This window comes from Palaemon carinicauda, chromosome 8, assembly GCF_036898095.1.
Source record: "Palaemon carinicauda isolate YSFRI2023 chromosome 8, ASM3689809v2, whole genome shotgun sequence".
NCBI lineage: Eukaryota > Metazoa > Arthropoda > Malacostraca > Decapoda > Palaemonidae > Palaemon > Palaemon carinicauda.
Window position 1 is genome coordinate 41,077,412 of NC_090732.1, and position 27,352 is coordinate 41,104,763.

Here is a 27,352-nt window from a genome sequence, read left to right on the forward strand (position 1 = left end):
TCTGGTATTGAATTCTTCATTCCTGTCCATCGTCGCGCTGACATTAGCCTTTCCCATTTGCGGGATCGGTCTTCCTCCAGAGCTGTTGCTGTACTTCGGCCTCGTTTCTCAGGCAACACTCGATGTTGACCTTAAATCTGAGCTAGAGCTTGTTGAGAGGAAGCAGAGTGCTGGCTGGAGGTTAATTTCCAGGTGTTAGAAATTTCCCTTCCAAGAGAGATTCTCCACCAGCCACTATTTGGTAATATTACTGCTTGCATAGAGAATTTCCGACAGCGGCAGCATATGTTGGTTGCCTTTCCCGTGCGCAGGAGGGATTTCCTTCACCTTTTCGGCATTACCCATGGGAGATTCCTCCAGCGGGAATTCGATTCGTCATTCGCCGTCCTTCTTTGGTAGCCGACCTTGTCACCCAATAGACTCGTCTCGCCCATACCTCATCGTGTCTAGAAGACTCGTCTCGCCCAGCAGACTTGTCTCGTCCAGCATACTGGTCACCCCTAGCGAACTTGTCTCGTCCGGCAGACCGTCACACCCAACAGACTCGTATTGCCCAGCTAACTCGTCTTGCCAATAGAATCGCCCAGTCATGCTGCAGCTACACCGTCAGCTCGCTCCCACTAAACTATGATCATCACTCGCCAGATCGTGATCGTTACTCAACAGATCAGGATCATCACAGATCAGGATTTTCACTCATCAGCTCGTGATCACTGTTCACCATCTCGTGATCATCTCTCATCAGCTCTCTTCCAGGTTGCTGGAGTCCCAGCAACTGTTATCAGCACCTGACATTCCCTCTATGTATGATCACACGCACTTCAGGACTTGCAATGAGGCAACCCAGTCCAGCTCGTTTCCAGTTTTGACTCTGTTTTCATCATCTTTTTTCTCTGCAAGCAGCTCGTCACATCCTCTGGTATGACCACTATTTAGTGTCACACCTCCCAGCTCGCAAATTTTCCTTCCGAGATAAAGTTGCTCTCTGCCTTTGACGAACTGCTCTTCCCATTTGCAGGTAGATTTTCCGATGGTGTCCAAAGAATCTTCGAAGGCTCGTCCCTGATGTGTTTTTTTGGGGGCTTCATTTGACGGAAAACTTCTTGCGGGTGGGGATCGCAGAACTCTACCGTCTGCGGTCCTTACTTCAAACAAGCACTCTGCTCTTTCTAGTGAGAGAGACTGCCTCTATTCATCAGAGATGCTAGTATTTTCATCTAGATGACAGATCATCATTCTTTTAGTCTCTTTGAGTTATTCTACTTCAGTAGTGCTTCCCACGACATATTATTGAGGGAGTTTAGCACAAACTCCCTTCTTGGAACCTAACCCAGCTCTCTACATCGATGATGGGATATAGCACAATCGTCAACCTTGTCTCTTAATACCTCGACCGCCTATTAAAACTTTTGGTTTTTCAATATTAAACTTACCCGATAATCATGTAGCTGTCAACTCCGTTGCCCGACAGAATTCTATGGAGGGATACGCCAGCTATCACAATACTAGAAGGGGGTGTACTTACCAGCGCCACCTGTGGCCAGGTACTCAATCATTTGTTGTTTACACCTCCTCAATTATTCCTCTGTCGTGCCTCCGGCTAGACGTTCTGGGATACGCTTATGGTCTTCGAGTTTATTCTCGCTTATTTGGTGATGTATTCTCTTTGATTTACGGCTGTCGCATTACTAGAAACCTTCTGATATTAGCTAGATAGCTTTTATTTAATTCAGTTTAACGGTTAACGATTTTTTGCTTGTTTTTTGGATCTCCCTTTGACTTCTCTTGAAAACAAAATGTCTGACATTTCGCAAGCCCCCTCCCATAGACGATGTAGGTCTTGCAATAGACGTATTCCGAAGGTCTCGGTAGATCCTCACACCGCTTGTTCGGACTGTAGGGACAGACCCTGTCAGTTAGAAAATCGATGTGAGGAATGCGCCGGACTTTCGGAATTGGATTTTGTCCGACTTTTGAAGTATTCTTCTAAGTTAGAGAGAATTAGAGCTAGGAGGAGTTCTTCTCACTCTTCTTTATTTTCCTCATCTCATGATCCCCAACCTGATCCTACCCCTGTAGTGGCTACCCCCGATCCTACTGTGTGCCCTCCGCCTGATATGTCAGTGGTTTTACGCGCTATTCAGGCTTTAGGCGATAAGGTAGAGTCAGTGGTAAGTGACCATAAGTCTCTGATGGCCGAAGTGAAAGAGTTGAAGGCCAAGAGTGCAGTGGGTGAAGTTAGTGCCAGTGCTGTGACGAGTGCTAGTGTCGGTGCAGTGCCTTGTACTAGTGTTAGTGCCAGTGTGGTGCGTGGGGATTTTTCTGTGCGAGCCAGTCGTTCTCCCAGTCCGGGACCTCTTGCAAGCTCCCAAGCCCAGGGGAGAAGCAATGTCGAAGGGCATAAGGGTTCGGCAGGCCTTGTTAGGCGCACAGAATTATCCTCAGTGGTTGCGGGCGTGTCTTCCACAGACCGTCACTCCCACTTGCAGACGATTGAGCCCGTCTTCCGCTCGTCCGCTGATCTTCTCTCGGGGAAGAAACGTTGGTCTCAGGTCTCTAGACCGCTTAAACGCAGAGTCCAGCCATCGAGTGCTCAGCCAGGTTGCAGTAGTTGGCTCAGCTCTGACTCGCCTCAGTCATCTAGCGACTGTACTCCGCCCAAGAGGAGTAAGGTACAACAGAGCTGCACCGGTGGTGCAACCACTGTTATGGCTTTACCTCAGTCTGCCACTGTCTCTGCTGATCCCAAGTGGTCTATGCTTCAGTCCATGCAAGCTCAGCTGTCGGACCTGATGCGTGAGTGTCGTGCTGAGAGTGTTGCTCCTCCTGCACCTGTGGTGCATCAACCTCCTGCACCCGTTCAGCCTGTGCTGCACCCGCCTGCACCGGTGGTGCACCTAACTCCTGCACCCGTTCAGCCTGTGCTGCACCCGCCTGTACCGGTGGTGCACCAACCTCCTGCACCCGTTCAGCCTGTGCTGCACCCGCCTGCACCGGTGGTGCACCAACCTTCTGCACCCGTTCAGCCTGTGCTGCACCCACCTGCACCGGTGGTGCACCAACCTCCTGCACTCGCTGCACCCAGTCGCAGCTCCATCTGCCAGGCATACGAGGTTGAACCACTTTCTGTGTTCACTGTTCCCAGTGTTGTTCAGCATCAGCCTTCTTTAAGGCAACCTTCGGTTTGGGATCAGGAGGATTACTCCACTCTTCCTCCTCCTCCCCTGGCTGCTCCACCGGCGGTGCAACTCTCGGTGGAGGTACAACAACCTCTTCCACCTGTGAGTCAGTCTCCTCAGTTGCTGCACCGAGCTCTACCCGTGCACCCTGATCCTGCTCCTCAGACATCTCTGCTTGCGGGAACTTTACCTTGTTCTGCACAGCCTCGGTCTCTTCACGCTCCACTCATACCACAGGAACAGGAACGGACTACTCCGCCTCCGTCCTCCGTTCAGCTGGTGCATTCCTTGGGTGCAACTCTTGCTAGGAGTCATCCTCCTTCACCCTTGCACCTGCCTTCTGCTCCGACTGTTGTTCAACCTATGCAGTCTGAACCTCAGGTTTTCCCTCAAGTTGAGGAAACCTCTGCTGTTGTTCCTACCCATTCTGACTCTGCGGTTCAGCATTCTGGTCCTTTTGCTTCGCTACCTTCTGCTGATGAAGTGTCGGATGATGAGGAGGCACATCTTGATCCCTCATCAGACGTGGAGGAGTCTAAGCCTTCTCCATTGTCTGTTGATTTTAGAAAGGTCTTGGCTCTACTCAGGGAGCTTTACCCTGACCACTTCGTCTCTGCTGTTCCCCGCTCTCCTCCATCTGAGTTTTCGCTAGGCGTGCAACAAGCTAAGTCGTGCTATACTAAGCTTGTCCTAGCTAGATCCTCCAAGAGGGCCTTAAGGATCTTAGGGGATTGGCTTCAGTCTAAACAACACCTGGGCAAGACTTCCTTCATGTTCCCTCCAACGAAGCTCGCATCGAAAGGTTGCGTTTGGTATGCCACAGGGGAAGCACCAGGCTTGGGAGTTCCTGCCTCTGCCCAGGCTGACTTCTCAAGTCTGGTGGACTCGCCTAGGAGGACTGCGATGAGACGCTCGAAGGTTTGTTGGACCTTCTCAGACCTGGATCATCTTCTGAAAGGGTTGTTCAGAGCTTTCGAGATGTTCAATTTTCTCGACTGGTGCCTGGGAGCCCTCAGCAAGAAAACATCTCCTGCGGACAAAGACTCTGCCATGTTAATTATGTCCTGCATGGATAAGGCTATCAGGGATGGATCGGGTGAGCTAGCGTCGTTATTTGTATCAGGGGTGTTGAAGAAAAGAGAACAACTGTGTTCCTTCCTCTCAGCCAGCATTACACCGTGCCAGCGGTCTCAGCTCCTTTTTGCTCCACTCTCTAAGTTCCTCTTTCCAGAGGAGCTAGTTAAGGACTTGTCGGCTGCCCTGATACAGAAGGACACGCACGATCTTGTAGCTTCATCGGCTCGTAAGTCTAAGGTTACCACCTCTGTCCCCAAGACTTATCGCTCTCCAGTGGCTGATACCCCGGCCACTAGGTTCATACCGCCCTTTCGTGGTAGAGCCCCCAGCCGAGGAAGCTCCCGTCCAGACTCTCACAGGGGCAAGTCTAAGAAAGGACCCAGGACATCCAAGGGAAAACACTGACTCTCAGATTCTCCAGACAACAGTAGGTGCCAGGCTCAAGATCTTCTGGCAAGCCTGGGAGAAGAGAGGTGCAGACGCACAGTCTGTCAGTTGGCTGAGGTACGGTTACAGGATTCCATTCTGCCTCAAACCGCCTCTGACCACATCGCCCATCAACCTCTCTCCCAACTACAAAGAAGAGGACAAGAGGCTAGCATTGCAACAGGAGGTGTCGCTACTTGTGCAGAAGAAGGCAGTGGTTATAGTCCGGGACCATCAATCCCCGGGCTTCTACAACCGTCTCTTTCTTGTGGCCAAAAAGACAGGAGGTTGGAGACCGGTGCTGGACGTCAGCTCTCTCAACGAGTATGTCACCAAGCAGACGTTCACAATGGAGACGACCAAGTCGGTCTTAGCAGCGGTCAGACAGGAGGACTGGATGGTCTCATTGGACTTGAAAGATGCATACTTTCACGTTCCCATTCATCCAGACTCCCAACCTTTCCTGAGATTCGTTTTCGGAAAGGTTGTCTATCAGTTCCAAGCCCTGTGTTTTGGCCTAAGCACAGCTCCTATGGTCTTTACTCATCTGATGAGGAATGTAGCGAAATTCCTGCACTTATCGAACATCAGAGCCTCCCTCTACCTAGACGACTGGCTGTTGAGAGCCTCCACGAGTCGTCGTTGTCTGGAGAACCTCTCTTGGACTTTAGATCTAATCAGAGACCTAGGTCTATTAGTCAATTTAGAGAAATCTCAACTCATTCCCTCCCAATCCATTGTGTATCTGGGAATGGAGATTCAGAGTCGGGATTTTCGGGCTTTTCCATCGGCCCCCAGGATAAACCAAGCCCTACAGTGCATCATGAGCATGCTGAAGAGGAGCAATTGCTCAGTGAGACAGTGGATGAGTCTCACAGGGACCCTCTCATCTCTGGCCCTGTTTGTCGAGCTGGGGAGACTCCACCTCCGCCCTCTTCAATTCCATCTTGCAGCTCATTGGGACAAGGGCTCGACTCTAGAAGCAGTCTCTATCCCTATCAACCAAGAGATGAAGACCACTCTCCGGTGGTGGAAGCACAATCTTCTTCTCAAGGAGGGTCTATCATTGGCCATCCAGACCCCCCATCTTCTTCTCTTCTCGGATGCATCGGACTCGGGCTGGGGTGCGACCTTGGACGGACGGGAATGCTCAGGAGTGTGGAACAAGGAACAAGGATTACTCCACATCAATTGCAAGGAACTGTTTGCAGTCCATCTTGCCCTGTTGAACTTCAAGTCCCTCCTGCTAGGCAAAGTGGTGGAGGTGAATTCAGACAACACCACAGCCTTGGCTTACATCTCCAAGCAAGGAGGGACCCATTCGAGGAGCCTTTACGAGATCGCAAGGGACCTCCTCATTTGGTCAAGAGGTCTAAACCTCACTCTGGTCACGAGGTTCATCCAGGGCGATATGAATGTTTCAGCGGATCGCCTCAGCAGAAGGAATCAGGTCATTCCCACGGAATGGACCCTCCACAAGAGTGTGTGCAACAGACTTTGGACGTTGTGGGGTCAGCCTACCATAGACCTGTTTGCCACCTCCATCACCAAGAGACTTCCGCTTTATTGTTCCCCTGTTCCAGACCCTGCAGCGGTTCATGTAGATGCTTTCCTTCTGAACTGGTCCCATCTCGACCTGTACGCATTCCCTCCGTTCAAGATTATAAACAAAGTTCTGCAGAAATTCGTCTCGCACGAAGGGACACGGCTGACGCTGGTTGCTCCCCTTTGGCCTGCAAGAGAATGGTACACAGAGGTACGTCAATGGCTAGTCGACTTCCCCAGGACTCTACCTCTAAGAGTGGACCTTCTACGTCAACCACACGTAGACAGGTTGCACCCAAACCTCCACGCTCTTCGACTGACTGCCTTCAGACTGTCGAAAGATTCGCTAGAGCTAGAGGCTTTTCGAAGGAGGCAGCCAGTGCGATTGCCAGAGCTAGAAGAATTTCCACTCGTAGAGTCTACCAGTCTAAGTGGGAGGTCTTCCGAAGCTGGTGTAGAGCCAATTCAATATCCTCTACCAATACCTCTGTGATCCAAATAGCTGACTTCCTGATTCATCTTAGGAATGAGAGATCCCTTTCTACTTCTACAATTAAAGGGTATAGGAGCATGTTGGCCTCAGTCCTCCGCCACAGGGGTTTGGACCTGTCTTCCAACAAGGACCTTCAAGACATTCTCAAGTCTTTTGAGACGTCTAAAGAACGTCGTCTTTCCACTCCAGGCTGGAATCTGGACGTAGTCTTAAGGTTCCTTATGACATCTAGGTTCGAACCTCTCCAGTCAGCTTCCTTCAAGGATCTTACCCTCAAGACTGCTTTTCTCGTTTGCCTTGCAACAGCTAAGAGAGTCAGTGAGGTTCATGCCTTCAGCAAGAACATTGGTTTCACAACCGAATCAGCTACATGTTCTTTTCAGCTTGGATTCCTAGCAAAGAACGAACTTCCTTCACGTCCTTGGCCTAGATCGTTCGAAATACCTAGCCTCTCCAACATGGTAGGTAACGAACTAGAGAGAGTTCTTTGCCCTGTCAGAGCTCTCAAATATTATCTGAAGAGGTCTAAACCTATTCGAGGACAGTCAGAAGCCTTATGGTGTGCCATCAAGAAACCCTCGAGACCCATGTCCAAGAATGGGCTTTCGTACTATATAAGGCTTCTGATCAGAGAAGCACATTCTCACTTAAAGGAGGAAGACCTTGCGTTGCTGAAGGTAAGGACCCACGAAGTAAGAGCTGTTGCTACTTCGTTGGCCTTTAATAAAAACCGTTCTCTGCAGAGCATTATGGATGCAACCTATTGGAGGAGCAAGTCAGTGTTTGCATCATTTTATCTGAAAGATGTCCAGTCTCTTTACGAGAACTGCTACACCCTGGGACCATTCGTAGCAGCGAGTGCAGTAGTAGGTGAGGGCTCAGCCACTACATTCCCATAATCCCATAACCTTTTTTAACCTTTCTCTTGAATACTTTTATTGTTGTTTTTATGGTTGTTACGGTAGGCTAAGAAGCCTTCCGCATCCTTGGATTTGGCGGGTGGTCTATTCATTCTTGAGAAGCGCCGGGGTTAAAGGTTTGGTAGAGGTCCTTTAGTAGGGTTGCAACCCCTTGTACTTTGGCACCTTTGGGTTGATTCAGCCTCCAAGAGGAACGCTGCGCTCAGTAAGGAAGACGAACTTTAAATAAAAGGCAGAGTAACGGTTCTATTCGACTTCCTTACCAGGTACTTATTATTTCATTGTTATTTGAGATAACTGTTATATGAAATTTGGGGATACTTAGCTATCCTTTAATCATGTACACTGGTTTTCACCCACCTCCCTGGGTGTGAATCAGCTACATGATTATCGGGTAAGTTTAATATTGAAAAATGTTATTTTTATTAATAAAATAAATTTTTGAATATACTTACCCGATAATCATGATTTAATCGACCCTCCCTTTCCTCCCCAGAGAGAACCAGTGGACCGAGGAATAATTGAGGAGGTGTAAACAACAAATGATTGAGTACCTGGCCACAGGTGGCGCTGGTAAGTACACCCCCTTCTAGTATTGTGATAGCTGGCGTATCCCTCCATAGAATTCTGTCGGGCAACGGAGTTGACAGCTACATGATTATCGGGTAAGTATATTCAAAAATTTATTTTATTAATAAAAATAACATTTTACACAAGTACAGTGTTTCCAGTTCCTGATGCTCCTCTCTTCTTCTTCTTTGAGCTTTGAAGAGGACACAGTCTTTGTCACTGGCTCTCCAGAACCTCGTCAGCGTTCATGAACGTTCGTCCCTCACGTAAGTTTTCTTCGCACCACGACTGCTGCTGGTACTACTTCTTTTACTACTAGTGGGCAGACGAAGTCGCCTCTTCCACTTGCTACCTCTTCCCTTGCGTCTCTTTTTGGTACTGTATATGTTTCCTTACAAGCCAATATCTTCATTGACAAGATCTTCGACTGAAGCCCCTGCGGTCATTGGACGACGTACTTGTGTTCTTTTCCACCAAATAGGAACACTTCCGTCACCTCTGCATCGAGTTCGACCGCCTATAACAGAATGGCCTTCTAGTCTGGTACGACAAGTGTACCTTTGGCGCCAACAAAGTATCGTTCTTAGGGCTCCACATTACTCCCGAAGGAGTCCGTACCATACCTATACGCCGCCTCCAGGTAGACAGAACATAGTTCTACTCAGCGGTTGCCTTAACAAGAGTCTTCTGACCTCTAACCTCTGCCGAGGGAATTTTGTTGACATAATCCCTGGGATTTTTTGCTTCGCTCCTCTCCACAAGTTCGAGAACTTGTTGAATCTCTGACATGGATTTTGGGCTGATTCCTTAGATCTTCCCCTCGCCCCTTAACACCTGCATCAAGAGACATAACCCCATGGGGTTATTCCTTTTATCTTTCCCTCTGGTCTAGGGGATCGAATTAAGTTCATGCTTACACTATGGCTATAGCAACTTAAATGCAAGGATTCCTCTTCTCTTGCTCTCTGTCTCCGTTGGCCTATGCTCCCTCAGGACTTATATGAGCAACCTTAGCTCTCCAGCTGGGGATCCACCTCTGAAGAGGCTTACACGACCAACGCTTAGCCTGATGGAGAATCCGCAGCTCAGCTACAAGAGCATGCGCATCTTCTTATCCTCCCACTTGTTGAGGTGGGAGGGTGGTTCTCTCTCTAATCTATGCAAATCCGAACATTCAGTCCGACTCCCGGACTCAGGCGTTACGTCTTTTTGGCAGAACATCATGTTTCATAATGGTATCTTCGAGCTTCTACAGTCGTTTCTTTCCGGTAGAATTCTCCAATTTTAGTTGTCTCCTCCTGGAACATGTTAATTCATCAAACTATTTGGCGAGGAGAAGGCATACGGTCAAACAAACAAACCCACTGGACTTCATGTGCATGTTCAACCACCAGGACTCATACTCCTGGATTCCAGGACATCAGTCATCAATGAAGTATCTTCAAATACAGGCATACTATGTCAATGTGTGGTGCTTCGGTTTCAACAGCACCTCAGATTTTCACAAGATGTTTTACCCAAGTGTCAACTTGGGCCTATAGGATCGGCTTTGTTCTCCGAGACTTCAGGGCGACTGGCTGATCCTAACAAACTCGGTGGCTTACCTGTTTCACCACCGAGACAACTCCTAGAGTTTACTACATTCTGAGGATTGAAGTGAATCTCGACAGATATCATTGCCCCCTTATCAGAGACAGGTATTCTTAGACCTGTTTATAGTCATCAGCCTCCAGAAATTTTCCGCAGAACGACGGGGTCCAAGGCGGAAGATGGTGGTATGCTTTTCCTTCTACAAGACGCACTTTCAGCCAGCAGTGGTTATGTCTTATGGGTCACCGTTTCACTCTGGTTCGTCAAACCCGCATTGGACTCCTTTAAATTCAACCTCTTCAGGTGCAGCCAGATCCCAGGTGGTGCAGCTCGAGGGATCTCCCTTTTCTCTTTTCTTTACGGGACCCATCCGAGGAGCCATCCTCCTCGTCCCTTCCCCGGATTTGATGCTCTCGGATGCATCAAAGAAATGGGTGGTGGACCACATGCTGTACCACTCGGCCTCCAGGCTCTAATCAGAGTTCGAATGGTACCATCATTTAAATCTCCTAGAGATGAGGGCAGCCTTCCTAGCCCGACAGCAGATACATCAGTCCCTGTCAGGTCACTCGGTAGTATTGGCAAACGACAACGCCATGGTGGTGGCTCATGTAAAACAATCAGGGCGATACTTGTTTTTTCACAACACCTTTGTCGTCTAGCATGGTAGGCTAAGGGGCAGAAGACAACTCGGTTTCCCTATCAGCTCGATCCATTCCGGACAAGCAGGAAGGTTTTCACGGTCTTCGGAACAGAGCTACTCGGATAATGGTCCTCGCTAAGTCTTTGTATGTTCCAGTAGCCTACAAAGGTTTGATGTTGTGGAGTTTCCTGCCAGTGGATCTCATCGCGACGTCCTTGAACAACTGGCTTCCGCTCAACTATTCACCAGCCTCGGATACCTAAGCTTCACTGCAGGGTGCATCCAGCAAGAGAGGGTCAATATCGACATTTTAGCCGTTTTTTTTCCCCAGGCTGCTTGAGGACAAGGGTGCTGTACCAACCCTGTGTCACACGATCGTACATAGTTCATTTTGTGTATATATTATGCTTGTACATTCGCTCTTCCCTCACACTAAAATGAACCAGATTAAACATGTCTGCTATTCTCCTCTGTAACAGTGTCTGTTTTTCAAACATGAAAATTCTTGTTGCTTTGAGCTTTTGTATATAAAGGAGAGTGTTCTATAATAAATTTACTCAGTTGCTTTCACATTGTCTTTGAGTCACAACCTTCTCTCGGCTCGTCACAGTGCTTAACAAGACAAGATCATCCTCAATCAGGCCCTGACCCTTTTAGTTCTGCGTGACATTTACGGGATGGGTCCTGTACCTTCTTCAGCTGCTTACGGAAATCCCAAGAATACTCCCTCCACGACACGATCTACTCTTAACAGCAACATGTGAACATCTTTCACAAAGCTGTAGCTTTGATACGACTTCTTACCTGGAGACTATCCAGCACCTTTTCTCTCAGAGAGGCCTCCCCTACAAATTGCGAAGAGGATGTTTGGATACCTTCGCAGATCTTCGGCTTCAGTCTTCCAGGCCAATTGAGCTGTCTTTGTAGTTGGTGTCGTGGAAGGGGCACCTCTCCCCCTCGATACCACAACTCCAGCAATAGCGTAGTTCCTTGTTTACCTTCGGGAGGAAAAGCTTCTCTCATCCTTGGTGACGGCAGGCCACTGCTTGTCCTTGAAACCTCACCTTCGACCGAAAGAAATCAACCATCCCTAGGCGGCACCGGTATCACCTCTCTCCATACAGAGTTTTGAGCCTTCCTGCCCTCAGTCGGAAGGGAGACCTCCTCTACAGAGCATGGTTCGCGCTCTTCGGTTTCTGAAGAGTGCCCCCCTGCAACCCAGAAGGCCAAGCAACAGATCTTCACCTGACCTTGATGACAGGTCTCCTGCTCTCGTTGGCTTCCCTTGCCGTTACTTACAATAACGACATGGAAAATCAATTGTTATTGAATATCTATGTTCATGTTGTATATAGAAAATGTTCCTTTATATTACATTGCGTTAAGTGGAAATGTGGAGGTTTGTGTACAAATGAATGTTTTATTTATATTTAATTGTAATAAACATTGTTACCAAGGAATATTGTCTTGTGAATAGTTGTATACAGTGAACCCTCGTTTATCGCGGTAGATAGGTTCCAGACCCGGCCGCGATAGGTGAAAATCCGCGAAGTAGTGACACCATATTTACCTATTTATTTAACATGTATATTCAGACTTTTAAAACCTTCCCTTGTACGTAGTACTGTTAACAAACTACCCTTTAATGTACAGAACACTTAATGCATGTACTAACGTACCCTAAACTAAAACAGGCACAAATATTTAGGGCGACTTTATATCATGCGTTTCCTAAACACGCCAAAAAGCACGATAAAAAATGGCAACCAATGTTTTGTTTACGTTCATCTCTGATTATAATGAAGAATCAAACGCATTTACACATCTGTGTATAGGTTAGTTTCTGCATCGATTATATTGATTATTCAGTACAGTATGTTGATTTGGTTATTACTAATGTTTTACTTAATTTTTCTTAGGACTTCCAAATGAAATGTTTTTCTTTATGACGCCGCCTGAAACGACGGCGTCATAAAGTACCCTCAGTAAACAAACTAAGGAATTTAACGTGCATGATTAAAGTGATAAATAATGATATTACAGTAAAAGCTTTAATAAAATATGTTATTACAAATATTATTTACCGTATCTATATCAAATCATACATACGTAGCAAAGCAGGAAAACAATCTACGAGAGAGAGAGAGAGAGAGAGAGAGAGAGAGAGAGAGAGAGTTGTTTTACATACGTAAATGTAAATTTTAAACAAAAAAAAAATAGCCCCATTTCATATAAAATAGATTACAAATATTTTACTTTATCATATTACAGTAGTCTGTATAATACTGTAAAGTTCAGTACAGTATGTTGTTGTTAAAGTCGTGGCGATGAAATTCTCACGAAACAAAAACATGCCATTTGAGTACAACAGCTGATCTCTCTCTCTCTCTCTCTCTCTCTCTCTCTCTCTCTCTCTCTCTCTCTCTCTCTCTCTCTCTCTCTTCGTGTTATACAATACTTACATTTAGATGAAGAAACTAAAATTAGTTTTCTTAGTGTCAATTAAATACGAAACGAAATAATTAGACCGAGTGTACATCCATTTCAATCATAGCTAAAAATACGGCATCCGATTTCATCAGCAAACCACTATTTTTTGGGAAATATCATTTTATTCTAGAAAATTGCCACTCTTTAAATAGTTAATTGCACATTAAGAAAGCATGTACTTTTGTTTTTAAATTTCGGGTTTGTTTTAAAAATCGAGTATTGTTGACTTCTTTTTTTTTTTACTTTTGGCTGTGATTAGATCAGCTGTCATCTAGCTGCCGCTATTGAGTGTGTACGAATACACTAACAAAGTATCATTTATATCTTTTCTTAACTTATTCAAACCGTCTACAGTATACAGTTGATATTACATAAGCACCAATGTGTTATAACCTATCAAATTTTTTTGTTTATTACATTTAAACTCCTCCCTCTCTCTCTCTCTCTCTCTCTCTCTCTCTCTCTCTCTCTCTCTCTCTCTCTCTCTCTGGGCTACTTTTCACTACCTCCCATTCCTTACCTCTCTCTATCTCTCTAACAAATGATATCTTTGTTGCTCCTCAAAGTTTCATTTATATTGAAAATCAATCACGATTCAATTTTCCTTACTTTCTCCAATCTCGCACCATCGGTCACATCGCGGTATTTTCGATATTTCTGGAAAATCCGCGATATATGTATATACATGGGTTATGAAAAAAATCCGCGAAGTGGTGAATCCGCGATGGTCGAACCGCGAAGTAGCGAGGGTTCACTGTAATTGGTTAACAATGCGATGTAAATTGTTTGATAGTTTCGTTCGGTTCGTGTTGGTTTGTTGGCTTCGTTCATTTTGTTGTTTCTTTGTCGTGAGCGAACGAGGCCGAAGTCGTGGGTTTGGGTGAGAGAGCGAACGTATTATTTTCACGACAGAGGCAGCAAAGGTAACAGCCACAGTTGCTGTCTGTCGCTTCTCAAGTCTCAACGTTCGTAGCGTGGTTTGGTAACAGGAGAACTTAATCAGAGTGAAGAGAATTTCACTTTGATTAACGATGCCGTTCCTTTTCAGCATTTAATGAAGTGGATGAATTAGTCAACCGAAGTTTGGATGAGTATCATATATTATTTAATTGCCTTGAATAGGATAAATCACTAGGGATATGCATATCTGTGCGTGGGATTCCGTGACTGGGTAAAATTAAATATATATTAATGGTATCGTGGTTTACCCTTGCCTATTGTAATCCGAACTTGGCAAGAACTTCATATGAAATTAGTAAGTAATAATTGGGGGGAAAAAGCACAATAGAATGTAGTAGGTCCTTTTGTCTTTGTAACACAACGCAATGAATTCTTTATGTAGAGAAAGGGTCTTGAGTTCTTTTAAACGAATCTGGTAATTAGTAATTTCTGTAATTGATTGAAGTCATTATATGTTGTTGCTTGTTTGACCCTAATAAGTAGCGATATTTGGTGCCGTGACCAGGATATGTCAGCAGTATATTCGGTGTTGTGAGCCAAGTTGGTAAAAGTTTGTAGTACTTGTCCGCGGTATATATGAAGTCGTAAGCCAGTTTGATGAATCTTTAGTAGAAGTCCGCAGAAATATGTTACCGTGTTAACCAGGTTTATATGAAATTTGCGAGATTTTTTTATAATTTCTTAGTTTTGAATGCCGATCATATAATTATTCTTTGGTTTAGTCACATGTACGATTAATACCGTTGGTGATTCTATTGGACATTTACGCATGGTTTTCTTGCTATTAACTATGTTGTGTTGATGTTTTGCTGGATAATGCCTACTCTCCCTAACCTTGTTGAATCCTCTTGTTTTTGCGCGTTTCTTTAAATTGGTATGCGGTATCCTGCCTACATAACCAGACGTGGTTAACCCGTCTCCTTTTCTCTTTGTGAGGTGCCGCAAGAAACATTAAATACTTTTCTTTTCGCGCTATTTGTAGGTTAGAGGGACTTCAGGCTTGATTAAAATGGTTTCGAATATGAAGTTTGATTAAATTAGTAAGGCCTTGTCCTGCTTGCCTTAAGTCTTAAATTTGGTTCTGTTATTTTCACTTACTTTGAATTAATGTAAATTTTCTCTTGTTAGAATATTTCTCGTTTAACAATTTAATAATGAAGCGTAAAGTAGCTATTGTGGGACATTCTCATGTCACCCATATAGAGAATTGTTTTCATAGTGGTAGATCGGCATTATTGGAACCCTTAGAATATAAGACATTTGGTAGACCAGGGGCTGTTACAACCAACCTTATGACACCTGGCCTGATAACCGAACTTACTACCTATGAGCCTAGTATCACTATGTTGTTCATAGGTATCAATGACTTAGATGTACCAGGAGATAACCCTAACCTGGTGAATAGTATTCACAAAAATATTCTAGGATTGGTAGAGAGTTTACGTACAATCAATAATTCAGAGGTTTTTGTTATGGTAATAGAAATAGGTAAAACACCATCTAGAACCTCTGCCGAAAACTATCAAAAGAGAAAAAACTGTTTAAACAAAAAATTAAAGCGAGATACAAGAGTTAGGGTGATCCCTACTTTATTATCAGAAGGTGATTTAGCCAGAGATGGGATTCATTTCCATCATAAAAGTTACAAGGCGTTGGCTCAACGTATTTGCATTGAGCCAAACAAATATGTGAAAAGTAAAGGGTGGTAGAAGGTGAGTAGGATCGTGGTTACCCCGTCCTTCCCCTTCAGATTTAGGGCTGGGTTAAGTATGGGACAGGGCCTGCACATTCCAGTATGCTCGTATAATAAAATTTCTCCTTTTCATTGTTTAATTTGGGAGAAAATTATTGGGTGATTAGTCACCTTTGTGAAAATTTGCTTATTTAACTTTTGAACCCAGTTATTATAGTTGGATGCATATTTATTAATTATTGAAAATTTGAATATATTATATTTGTATTTCTGAGTTTGGTCTTGTCACAATGGAGTCGTTGCAGCGTAGACGTGGCGGTTATAAATCCGTTATCACACGTTTTATTGGGAAGATGACCGAAGTGATCGATTCAACTGATATTGATGCTATAACTTCCCATAGGGATTGTATTTTAGATAATCTTAACAAAGTTCCTGCTTTGGATGAACAAATTTTGGATTTAGTCAAAGAAGAAGAAATGTCTGATGAAATGATAAATCAAGCTGAATATGCAAGAAATGTCCGTACACATATCGGCAAACTCAATAGCTCTATTACTAACAATTTGAAGTTACTAAATCCGCTAACGCAACCACCGCCACTACCTACAGCCAGTATTAGATTGCCCAAACTGGATCTTCCGCATTACTCTGGAGATATATTAGAATGGAATTCCTTCTGGGAACTATACGATGTGTCGGTACACCAGCGGAAAGACTTAGAACCAATTCAGAAGTTTTCATATTTACAAAGTTTGCTCACAGGAGAAGCTTCGAAATTAATCTTGGGATTTAAATTTGAGGCCACCAATTATCCACAAGCTGTAGCTCTTCTCCTATCTACTTATGGAAAGAGAGAGGAAATTAAGCATGTTCTGGTGAGAAGATTGTTAGAAATGGAGTCTCCTGCTGCCAATTCTGAATCATTGCAAACTTTCAGAGCTAATTTTGAATGCTCAATAAGATTGCTTGAAAGTGAAAGGCTGGAATTAAATGAGCTTTATGTTATTTTGCTCTATACCAAATTGCCTCAAAGCGTGAGTGAGACTGAGAAGCGTAGGTGTGGAGACGATTGGTTGGTATTAGACACCTTTAAGAAATACCTAGAAGAGGGAATTCGCAATCTAAGAACATTTGTTGCAACTGATGTGAATAAAACTGAAACTCTGTCGTCAATATCTACATTCACGGTAAATCAATCCCAAGCTGTTAGACAGAAAACCAAGGGAAATGTGAATAAGTCCAGTTATCAGCAATCCACAAGATGTGCTCTTTGTGATAAAGAACATTGGTGGACACAGTGCAAAACTTACGCAACCAGAGATGAAAGGTTGAATCGCATCAGAGCTTTACAGTTATGTTTTGTGTGTGCTTCTAAGAAGCATTTTAGTGTGGACTGTGACAAATCAAGTTGCAATAATGGTTGTAAGATGAGACATCATTGCATCTGTGTGATAGAGACCAAACAAGAAAGCAAAGCAAGAATAAACAAAGTGGTGTACAAGTGGGAACGCTGTCAGTAAATGAGCAGGACAAACCAAATAAGTCAGGTAAGCAATCCATATTACCAATAGCAACAATTCCCCTGAAAGTGAAGAAAGGTCGCATGGTACGACTTAAAGGGCTGTTGGATTCTTGTGCCGAGAGGACATTCATTAAAAGATCGGCTCCAGAGAGACTGCAATATAGGTCCAAAGGAGTTGAAAAGATAACCTTGAGAGGTTATCTAGATAGTAAACCTGTTCATGAATACGAGATGATAAGCGTCGCCATACCGCATAAAGGTAAGTTGATAATAATGGACTGCATAGTGGTGGATGAGCTGCCAGAATATGCGAAGAAATTCGACGTTAAGAGAAGTTTAAGGTCGTTATGTAAAACTAAGATCAGCTCGGCTGATAAAGATTTTGATTTGCCTGTTGAGAATCAATCAACTATTGAATTGTTGATAGGGGTTGATAATGTTTACAATATTTTGCATCCAGTGTTCAAAAGGGTTAGAAACTTAATATTGCTGCCGATCATATTCGGTTATGTGGTGACATGCACATGTAGTGCTCCCCCCACTAGGGAGACTCAAGTGACAATTTTGAAGCTAGCTGTACAAACTGAAGAAATTGAAGCTACTCATAATAAAAATCCCAAGACTGATCTGGACGCATTGTGGAGTTTGGACAGACTGGGAATAGATTGCAGTGAGTTGCGAGAACAAGACCAGAGGGTCTTAAAGGACTTTGAGAGCACTATAACCTATTCTGAAATTGATAAACAGTATGTTGTGGCGTTGCCGTGGAGAACCAATAGATTCAGATTGAAGACAAATTTTGGTTTAGCCATGAGTAGACTTCGACAGCAGAGCATCAAGTTTCAGAAGGATGTGAATTACTTGGATCATTATCAGAAAGTCTTGCAAGAGCAAGAAGATAGAGGATTCATTGAGAAGGTGATCTATAATAAATCTGATGTGGATTGTCATTACTTGGCTCATCATGGAGTGCTTAAAGACAGTGCCACTACTCCAATAAGAATAGTGTTTGATTGCTCACCAAAACAAGGTAAAAATGGATTAAGCCTAAATGATTGTCTATGGACTGGACCACACGTAGCGGCTGATCTACTCATAGTCCTGCTGCAATTTAGAACTAACACTTTTTCTTGTATTAGTGATATTGAGAAGGCATATTTAATGGTACAGTTGCGTGAAGAAGATCGCAATTATACGCGTTTTTTATGGTTGGAAAATCCAACAGATCCCAATAGTAAATTAATAGTATACAGATTTAGAGTAGTATTATTTGGAGCTACATGTTCACCTTTTCTTCTAAATGCAACCATCAAGCATCACTTGTCCACTGTGATCTCATGGTTACCCCGGTCCAATACAGTGGATGTAGTGGAAAGATTGAAGAAAGGTTTGTACGTAGATAATTTGTAATTTACGGCTAATAGTGAATCTGAGTTGATAGATTTATACTTTAATGCCAAAAAAATATTTGTTCAGGCTCACTTATATTTGAAGGAGTGGGTTAGCAATAGCGAGTCTATACAAACTATTGCTGCTGCTTATAAAATTGAAGCCAAACAAAAACAAATTCATAAAGTATTGGGATTGAATTGGGATATAATTAAAGACGTCTTAACTATCAATCCAACTCATATTAATAGATCGAGTCAAACAAAGAAAGAGATTCTCAGTACCGTTGCCCAAATATACGATCCATTGGGATTGCTTCTCCCTGTTACTATGAAAGCAAGGATATTTTTGCAGAAATTGTGGAAGCAACATCTGGATTGGGACGAACAACTCACCAACCCGCTACAAGAGGAATGGAGTGAAATACGTAAGGACTTGGAGAAGTGTTTTGAAATATCTTTTCTGAGGAGTGCTAGCCTAGGAACTGGTGATACCTTACACATATTCTGCGATGCTAGCGAAACTTCATATGGTTGTGTGGCCTATAGAGCAAATGGTGAAAGCTCTAATATAATTTTAGCAAAGGGTAGAGTGGCGCCCATCAAGGAGTTGACAATTCCGAAATTGAAACTAATGGCATTGTTGCTAGGAGCAAGAATGACCAACTTTATTATTGACTCCTTTGATGAGAAGGAGTTTAAATAATTATATGTCTGGTCAGACAGTAAAGTTGCCCTTAGCTGGATTGTGTCCAGTAATGTTCTGCCTGTGTTTGTGAGAAACAGAGTAATTGAGATTAACTCTTTGATTCCGGGATCAGTCCTGTCGTACGTACCCTCATCTGAAAATCCCAGTGATTGGTTGACATGGGGAAAGAGTGCTAAGGTGTTAGCAAAAAACTCCTTTTGGTGGGAGGGACCTCCATGGTTAAAAAATCATACTCTGCCAATTGATAGGTCATGGGTGGGGTGTACACATATACAGGCTAAACAGGACATTGTGGTCAATGTCGTAGGAGACATAGAACACACCTGCTGGATTGGGAAAGATTCAGCAGAGCTGACAAGGTCTTTAAGACCATAGCTTGGATAATGCGATTTGTTAAGAATTGCAAACTATCAACCAATGACAGAAAAACTGGTACAGTAGTTTGACTCTGGAAGAGTTACAAGAAGGAAAGGTCAAAACAATTGTTCTCGTGCAGAGAGAGTACTTTCCAGAAGAATATAAAGCCCTGAAGAGGGAGGAAACAAACCCAAAATTAACATTAATTCGCCAGTTGAATCTGTTTTTGGATAATAATGTACTGAGATGTAGAGGCAGGTTGGAACACGCGACACTGCCTGAAGAAGTCAAATATCCTACTTTACTGCCAAAGGGTTGTGTTCTGAGCAAGTTAATAATAAGACGACATCATGTGATGCAAGCACACATGGGGGTGAATGCTACTGTAGCTAGTGTAAGACAGGAGTTCTGGATACCACAGCTGCGTCAACTGGTCAAGAGTGTGTTACATCATTGCGTGATCTGTAAGAAAGTTCAAGGAAAACCATATAGAACTAATATAATGCCCCCATTGCCGGAATTCCGGGTATAACGGAAACAACCTTTTAGCGTTACGGGGGTGGATTACGCCGGGGCGTTATAGATAAAGGAAGGGAAGCAAAATCCAGAGAAGGTGTACGTCATACTATTCACATGCCCGATCACAAGGGGTATACATCTGGAAGTAGTCAGAAATCAGTCCGCTGACTCATTCCTCATGGCCTTCCGGAAGTTTAGCAGCCGTAAAGGGTTTCCTTCACTAATGTTGAGTGACAACACCACTACTTTCATAGCAGCATCTGAATATCTGAAAACGATGGCAGATAGCCCCCTTTTTCAAAGCCATCTGGAGAAAATAGAGTGTAAGTGGAAATATATACCAGCAAGAGCACCTTGGTTTGGTGCAATCTGGGAGAGATTGATCGGACTATTGAAGACCTGTATGAAGAAGGTAGTCGGTCGAGCTCTTCTTAGTTATGATGAATTATCCTGCATTTTGGGGGAATTGGAATCTATCATAAATGACAGGCCACTAAGCTACACATCGGGGGACCTTGATCAGAAGGAGATTTTAACACCTAACCACCTGATCTTGGGTAGAAAATTAAGATCCTTTCCCAAGGAAACGATTAATTGGGAGGAGGTATCTGAAGATCCATTGTTTAGTAAAACTGAAAATGTAGAAAAGAGATTCCTTTACATATCCAAATTGTGTGATCAATTATGGAAAAGATGGGAACATGAATATTTGATTTCTTTAAGAGAGACTCATCGAATTGGAGTCCAACATAATTCTTGGCCCAAAATAGGAGATGTCGTCCTCGTACATGATGAAGGGCCAAGAAACAAATGGAAGTTGGGTCAGGTGATTCAGGTGCATGTGGGGTCTGACAATGCAGTTAGGGTAGCTACCCTCAAAACCTCCCATGGCCAGATCATGCGTCCCATTGTGAAGTTGTACCAGTTAGAGTTGTGGCAAGAAGTTGAGACTCCTGATCCTGCCCAAATTCCTGAAGTGAATACCCGACCATCGGGTGGCTGCAGAAACTAGAAAAGATTTGATTCAAAAGGGACTTTTGTAAATACTTGTATATTATAACTTTTTGTGTCGGGGAATGTGTCGTTACTTACAATAACGACATGGAAAATCAATTGTTATTGAATATCTATGTTCATGTTGTATATGGAAAATGTTCCTTTATATTACATTGCGTTAAGTGGAAATGTGGAGGTTTGTGTACTAATGAATGTTTTATTTATATTTAATAGTAATAAGCATTGTTACCAAGGAATATTGTCTTGTGAATAGTTGTATAATTGGTTAACAATGCGATGTAAATTGTTTGATAGTTTCGTTCGGTTCGTGTTGGTTTGTTGGCTTCGTTCATTTTGTTGTTTCTTTGTCGTGAGCGAACGAGGCCGAAGTCGTGGGTTTGGGTGAGAGAGCGAACGTATTATTTTCACGACAGAGGCAGCAAAGGTAACGGCCACAGTTGCTGTCTGTCGCTTCTTAAGTCTCAACGTTAGTAGCGTGGTTTGGTAACAGGAGAACTTAATCAGAGTGAAGAGAATTTCACTTTGATTAACGATGCCGTTCCTTTCCAGCATTTAATGAAGTGGATGAATTAGTCAACCGAAGTTTGGATTAGTATCATATAATATTTAATTGCCTTGAATGGGATAAATCGCTAGGGATATGTATATATGTGCGTGGGATTCCGTGACTGGGTAAAATTAAATATATATTTATGGTATCGTGGTTTACCCTTGCCTATTGTAATCCGAACTCGACAAGAACTTCATATGAAACTAGTAAGTAATAATTGGGGGGAAAAAGCGCAATAGAATATAGTATGTCCTTTTGTCTTTGTAACAACGCAATGAATTCTTTATGTAGAGAAAGGGTCTTGAGTTCTCTTAAACGAATCTGGTAATTAGTAATTTCTGTGATTGATTGAAGTCATTATATGTTGTTGCTTGTTTGACCCTAATAAGTAGCGATATCCCCCAAAAGAGTCGGCAAATTTCATGGGCCTTCTTCAACGTCTCTCATTCACGACGATGGGTCAGGTAATACTCGACTCCGTTCCTGGCAGCTGAGATCCCAGATTTGAGACCTTCGGATTGGGAGTCCTTTGTAGCCTGACCAATGATCCAAATCAACGTCTACTATGCCAGGGAAGAAATTGAGGGGCTACCTCTAGAGAACTACAAGAGCCTGCCCCCGAATGTCAGCACTCTTCATCAGCTCGGAGAAGGTCAAAAAAAGGATCACCAAGAACACGTTCTTGGCTTGGATTTGCAACGTCATGGACTGAGCATTGAATCCTGATTCTTCTCTTCATTGAGGAAACCTAGAGCTTATATTGTTAAGGGTAGTACTATGCTCCTAGCGTTTATGAAAAATACTCTGTGACGCAGGCCTTGTCAGCTGGCGTGTAAAAGCATCTAATGACCTCCACCGCCCATTTCCTGCAAGATGTAACCCAGAGGAACATGGAGACATTCTCCAATGACCCTGTGGTGATAACACAATAAATGGTTTAAACATCTCAGGCTCTCTGATGGACAAGTAGCAGATAGTGGAGGGCAAAGTTTAACCATGGTTAAGTCTGAGATGAATAACAAAGAATGATTGGTTATCTCTCTCTCTCTCTCTCTCTCTCTCCTCTCTCTCTCTCTCTCCTCTCTCTCTCTCTCTCTCTCTCTCTCTCTCTCTCTCTCTCTCTCTCTCTCCTCTCTCTCTCTCTCTCTCTCTCTCTCTCTCTCTCTCTCTCTCTCTCTCTCTCTCTCTCTCTCTCTCTCTCTCTCTCTCTCTCTCTCTCTCTCTCTCTCTCTCTCTCTCTCTCTCTCTCTCTCTCTCTCTCTCTCTCTCTCTCTCTCTCTCTCTCTCTCTCTCTCTCTCTCTCTCTCTCTCTCTCTCCTCTCTCTCCTCTCTCTCTCTCTCTCTCTCTCTCCAGTGGGGAACAGCACCTACAGTACTCTGCAAAGCTGTCCTCTGATGTCTGCAGGTAAAACCATATCACTTGTGTAACCTGGTATATTGTCGAGAGATATATTTGTTACATCCCTATGGCGAGGTAGGGTTGGGTAATGTCTGTGGATGATTCTAAGATCTTATTTCTGAGAGTTCTTACCTAGACTAGTCACACTGCTAATATCACACAATCATGTTGATTGGTAAGGCCAATAACCGTGCTTTTCACAGATTTTTAGCGAAGTGTCAAGGTTTCTTCCTGTAACATGCGGAGCATGTACTGGAAAACTCTTCGTCAAAGACCAGTCAATTGGTCCAGCCTTCCACCCTCCTATAGATAGTAAGGGTTCGTATAAGTGTGGGAACAAAATACAAATTTGAAAGTGATTTGTATTTTTCCTAGCGATACAAACCTGTAGCTACTTATACAAACTGGTCTGCCATCACCTGTTCCCCTGGAAGTCCTGCCTGCAATAAATAGTGATGAGACAACTCAGGTGTGTGTGTGTGTGAGCTGGGTAGCTGGCTGCCCCTCTTACCTTCCAGCTAACAAGCAGTATGGTGGTTACACCTCACTAAAAGTCATACACCTAGTCTTCCAGCTTCACCAAAAGTACATTCCCTATAAATAGCTACAGGTTTTCGTTAGGAAAAATACAAATTACTTTCAAATATGGCATATTTAGAGTCAAGAGTACAGTACTGTACAGTATTTCTTGACTAATAATACTGTATTTGATACAAATAATAAATATAATTTTACTGTTACACTTGAATGTTGGTTATCATTTCAGATACTGAGAAGACATTACAGGAACTAGATTATGTTATTGCATTTTATAATGTGGCTGGTCAAGTGGAAGGTGTTGTAAGAGAACGCCCGAGCAGTATTGGGGTTCCTCAGTATCTTGAAGCAATGGATCGCTTAGCTGAAGCTTGTCGATATTTTGAACAGAACAACCCTCAAAGTGTTGAAATTGAGAATGTGGTATGTACAGTATACCGTATGTAGTATATAAGCATTGTAATTTCATTCTATTAGATATTTCTATGTAATTTTCCATTTACTCCACTTATGGAACATAAGTGGCATATAACAAATGTTTTAGTTTCATGAAACCTTTCCATGATAATCAACCCTCCAAGACTTACATATTGATGACATGACATGTTTATGATAAAATAATCTGAGCAATAATCACATTAAATTTTGATATAGTCATTCCAGTGAGACCTATCCCTTTATAACCAACTTTCTTTTGGGACTAAATATCCAAAGTGTTTCTGCATGAATACAAAACTTTTTTCTTTAAGAGAAGAAAGACTCCATCAAAACTGGAATGGCCATTAGAATTTAATGAGGTACAGTAGTTATAACTACAGACAGGTGGCAAAGAAATCCTCCCACCTATCAGCCAGCGAATCACTCACTTTTGACTTCGGCCACAAACACTACTCGTGTAATTTTACTGCCTCTCAAGGTTTGGCTACTTTAATCTTTTGGCTTTCTCTTTCCAGTTAATACGGTAGGTAAGTATGCAGACTCGCTCTTTAGTTCAAGTAAATCTGTATAGATTAAATAAAAAGTACAAGGATATAAATTTTTTTCTGGATAAGTCATAAATGTATAACAGGTTTATATGCAAACCTGCCACTAATCTCATCATCCTTTTGCCCTTTTAAGGGTCATGACTGTACGCAGTCTTCCCCTCACTGTGTGGCTGTACGAAGATAATGACAATCTAGACTTCTAAACTTAAGGAAGTTGTCTTCTTTGGGCATTGCTGGTGCTCCATCGGTGGTAGAAAGTTTTTTTATACCTCCAGGACTTCTAAGCCTGACCCTGTGGTGTTTTCCATACTCTTGCTTTTTCCATGGAGGTGCTGAAGAGTGTGACACCTATTGGTGTTGTTCCTGCTGATTTTGAAGTGTCCCCTGTGGTCTCTTCCTCTGTGGGGGCATTATTGTTGGTTTCCAAGACTTTGACCCCAAAGTTGGTGGGCAAAATAAAGTATGTGCACTCTACCTTCTCTTCTAGTTCTTCATTCTCTGCCTGCTCTTTGTTAGAATCTTAAGACACTGCTATTTCTAAGAAGAAGAAAAAGAAGGTGATATTATTGAAGAAGTCCAGGAAAGTAATACTAGATTTTCTCCATCTGTCTGAGAAAGGGGTAACAATCAACTCTTTATATCCATTGCTTAGAACTTCTAGCTATGTTCAAAGCCCTTCAGGTACACCAGTCATTGCTTACGTGTGAGAGATGGTACGGTACCAAAGTCAAGCCGAGCCACCCAGAGGACATCTCAGTATGCGATACAGGGGCTAATGCTTCTGCTATCAGTGCTTGGTCTTGTACTGAACAGAAAACACAGTCAGTCAGGATGAAGGGCCCAGCCTCTCCCTCTTTTTTCCTGGATACTTGACCGATCTCTTTTCCTTTAAGAGAGAGAGAGAGAAGCGGTGCGGTACTGTACTAAGAATCAATTCAGACTGGGAAGGTACCTTGGTACACAATACTGGGTCTTGCCTTCCTGCTTTCAGTTCTCCAACCTGAGCTTGCCACACTTGAGTGCTGCCCTTCATTTTTCATCCCTTCCTTAAAATGAACGATTGAGGTAAATCTCTGTCTCTCCTCCTAAGGATGCTTTAGATCCAAAGGGAGAGAAATTGCCTCATGGTGGGGTGTAAGAATCCAGCAAGTGGTCTCCTCGCATTAAAAGGTTTAAGGAGTGACAGAGGCAAGAAACAAGACATTGTCCTAGAGGCCGACCATTTATATATATTATCAGCACCTAAGCCCCTCTTCATGGAGCTAGGACCTGGGAGGGCCAGGCAGTGGCTGCTGATGACTCAGCAGGTAGACCTTCTGGCTCCCCAAACCCCCCATCCCTAGCTCACAAGGATAGGGAAGCTGGAGAAACTACAGTCATCCTTCCATATTCACAGGGGTTAAGTAACAGAGACAGGTGTGAAGATTGAGAATCCATGAATGCTTGCTGGTCTAGGGTGAGTCAGCTCATAACTTACCAACTCGCTGCCCATTGCCTATGTGCGGTCTGTACTGTACTACATTATATTATTTTTATGCAGTATGAGTATTGTATTTCTTAATGAACACACTTTAATAACTTATATACAGTACATTGAATAAGTGTAGTACTATATGTATGCAGTGCCCGGTAAGGTAATTCATCGCTGCACTTGTTCTGTATCGTATACTAATACCAATAGAACAACAAAACGCTGTTGTCCCTATCTAACAACACTCGCTGATACTGTTGTGTATTGTAAATTACTGTAATATATGTACAGTACTATGACTAAAATACAGCTTGATTAGCTAAGGTGCAGTATACAGTATGTAATGTATCATACGCAAGTGATGGCTGTTTTGCGCATCCAACTTTATCAACTCCCAAACACAGCTTATAATTGCTAAATAGTATGGTATTCAGTATTTCATATACAGTAATGTGGTGTACAGTAGTTGATATAAAAATAGCACTACAATAACACAAAGAATACTATCAATAAAAATAAAGAAAAAAAATAACAGTTTGCCACCACTAACCCTCATGTATGAAGTTCTACGAAGAACCATGTCCGAGGCATGATGCAACTCTTGAGCTGTCATCTGTTTGGTGAGTGGGGTAGCGTAATATTATGCATTAACTTTATAAAATCACTAAATTCTAGCATTGTATATGTATAGATTATTGACATCACTATTTAGAGACAGCTGTGAAAAAAAAATACATTCATTAGTATAGTAACAATGGGGTTTACAAATATATTTTGAAATACAATACTTACTGTTCATGTACATTATGTACCAACAGTAATTTTTTTGTACAGTATACAGTACACAATATATAAACAGCTGCCCATTGAGATACTACCCCTAGAGAGTTATGGGATCCTTCTCTCTGGTTATGGTTCATTTTCCCTTTGCTTACATATAATCCGAATAGTCTGGCTGATTCTTTATATATTTTTGTCTGTCCTCATACACCTGAAAACACTGAGATTACGAAACAATTCTTCTTCTCCCAAGGGATTAACTACTGCACTGTAATTGTTCAGTGGCTACTATCCTCTTAGTGAGGGTAGAAGAGACTCTTTAGCTATGGTAAGTAGCTCTTCTAGGAGAAGGACACTCCAAAATCAAACCATTGTTCTCTTGTCTTGGGTAGTGCCATAGCCTCTGTACCATGGTCTTCCACTGTCTTGGATTAGAGTTCTCTTGCTCAAGGGTACACTTGGACACACTATTCTATCTTATTTCTCTTCCTCTTGTTTTGTTAAAGTTTTCATTGTTTATATAGGAAA

The 27,352-nt window shown here is 43.0% G+C and overlaps 1 protein-coding gene across 2 annotated transcripts in view; it reads left to right on the top strand.

Moving 5' to 3' along the window:
* Nucleotides 1–27,352, top strand: part of Exo70 (exocyst complex component 7) — a 394,184-nt gene that overhangs the window by 96,499 nt on the left and 270,333 nt on the right. For both annotated transcript variants that reach the window (XM_068378599.1, XM_068378598.1), the window contains exon 3: nucleotides 23,817–24,010. In XM_068378599.1, the coding sequence (XP_068234700.1) occupies nucleotides 23,817–24,010 (194 nt within the window). The remainder of the gene's footprint in view (nucleotides 1–23,816; nucleotides 24,011–27,352) is intronic.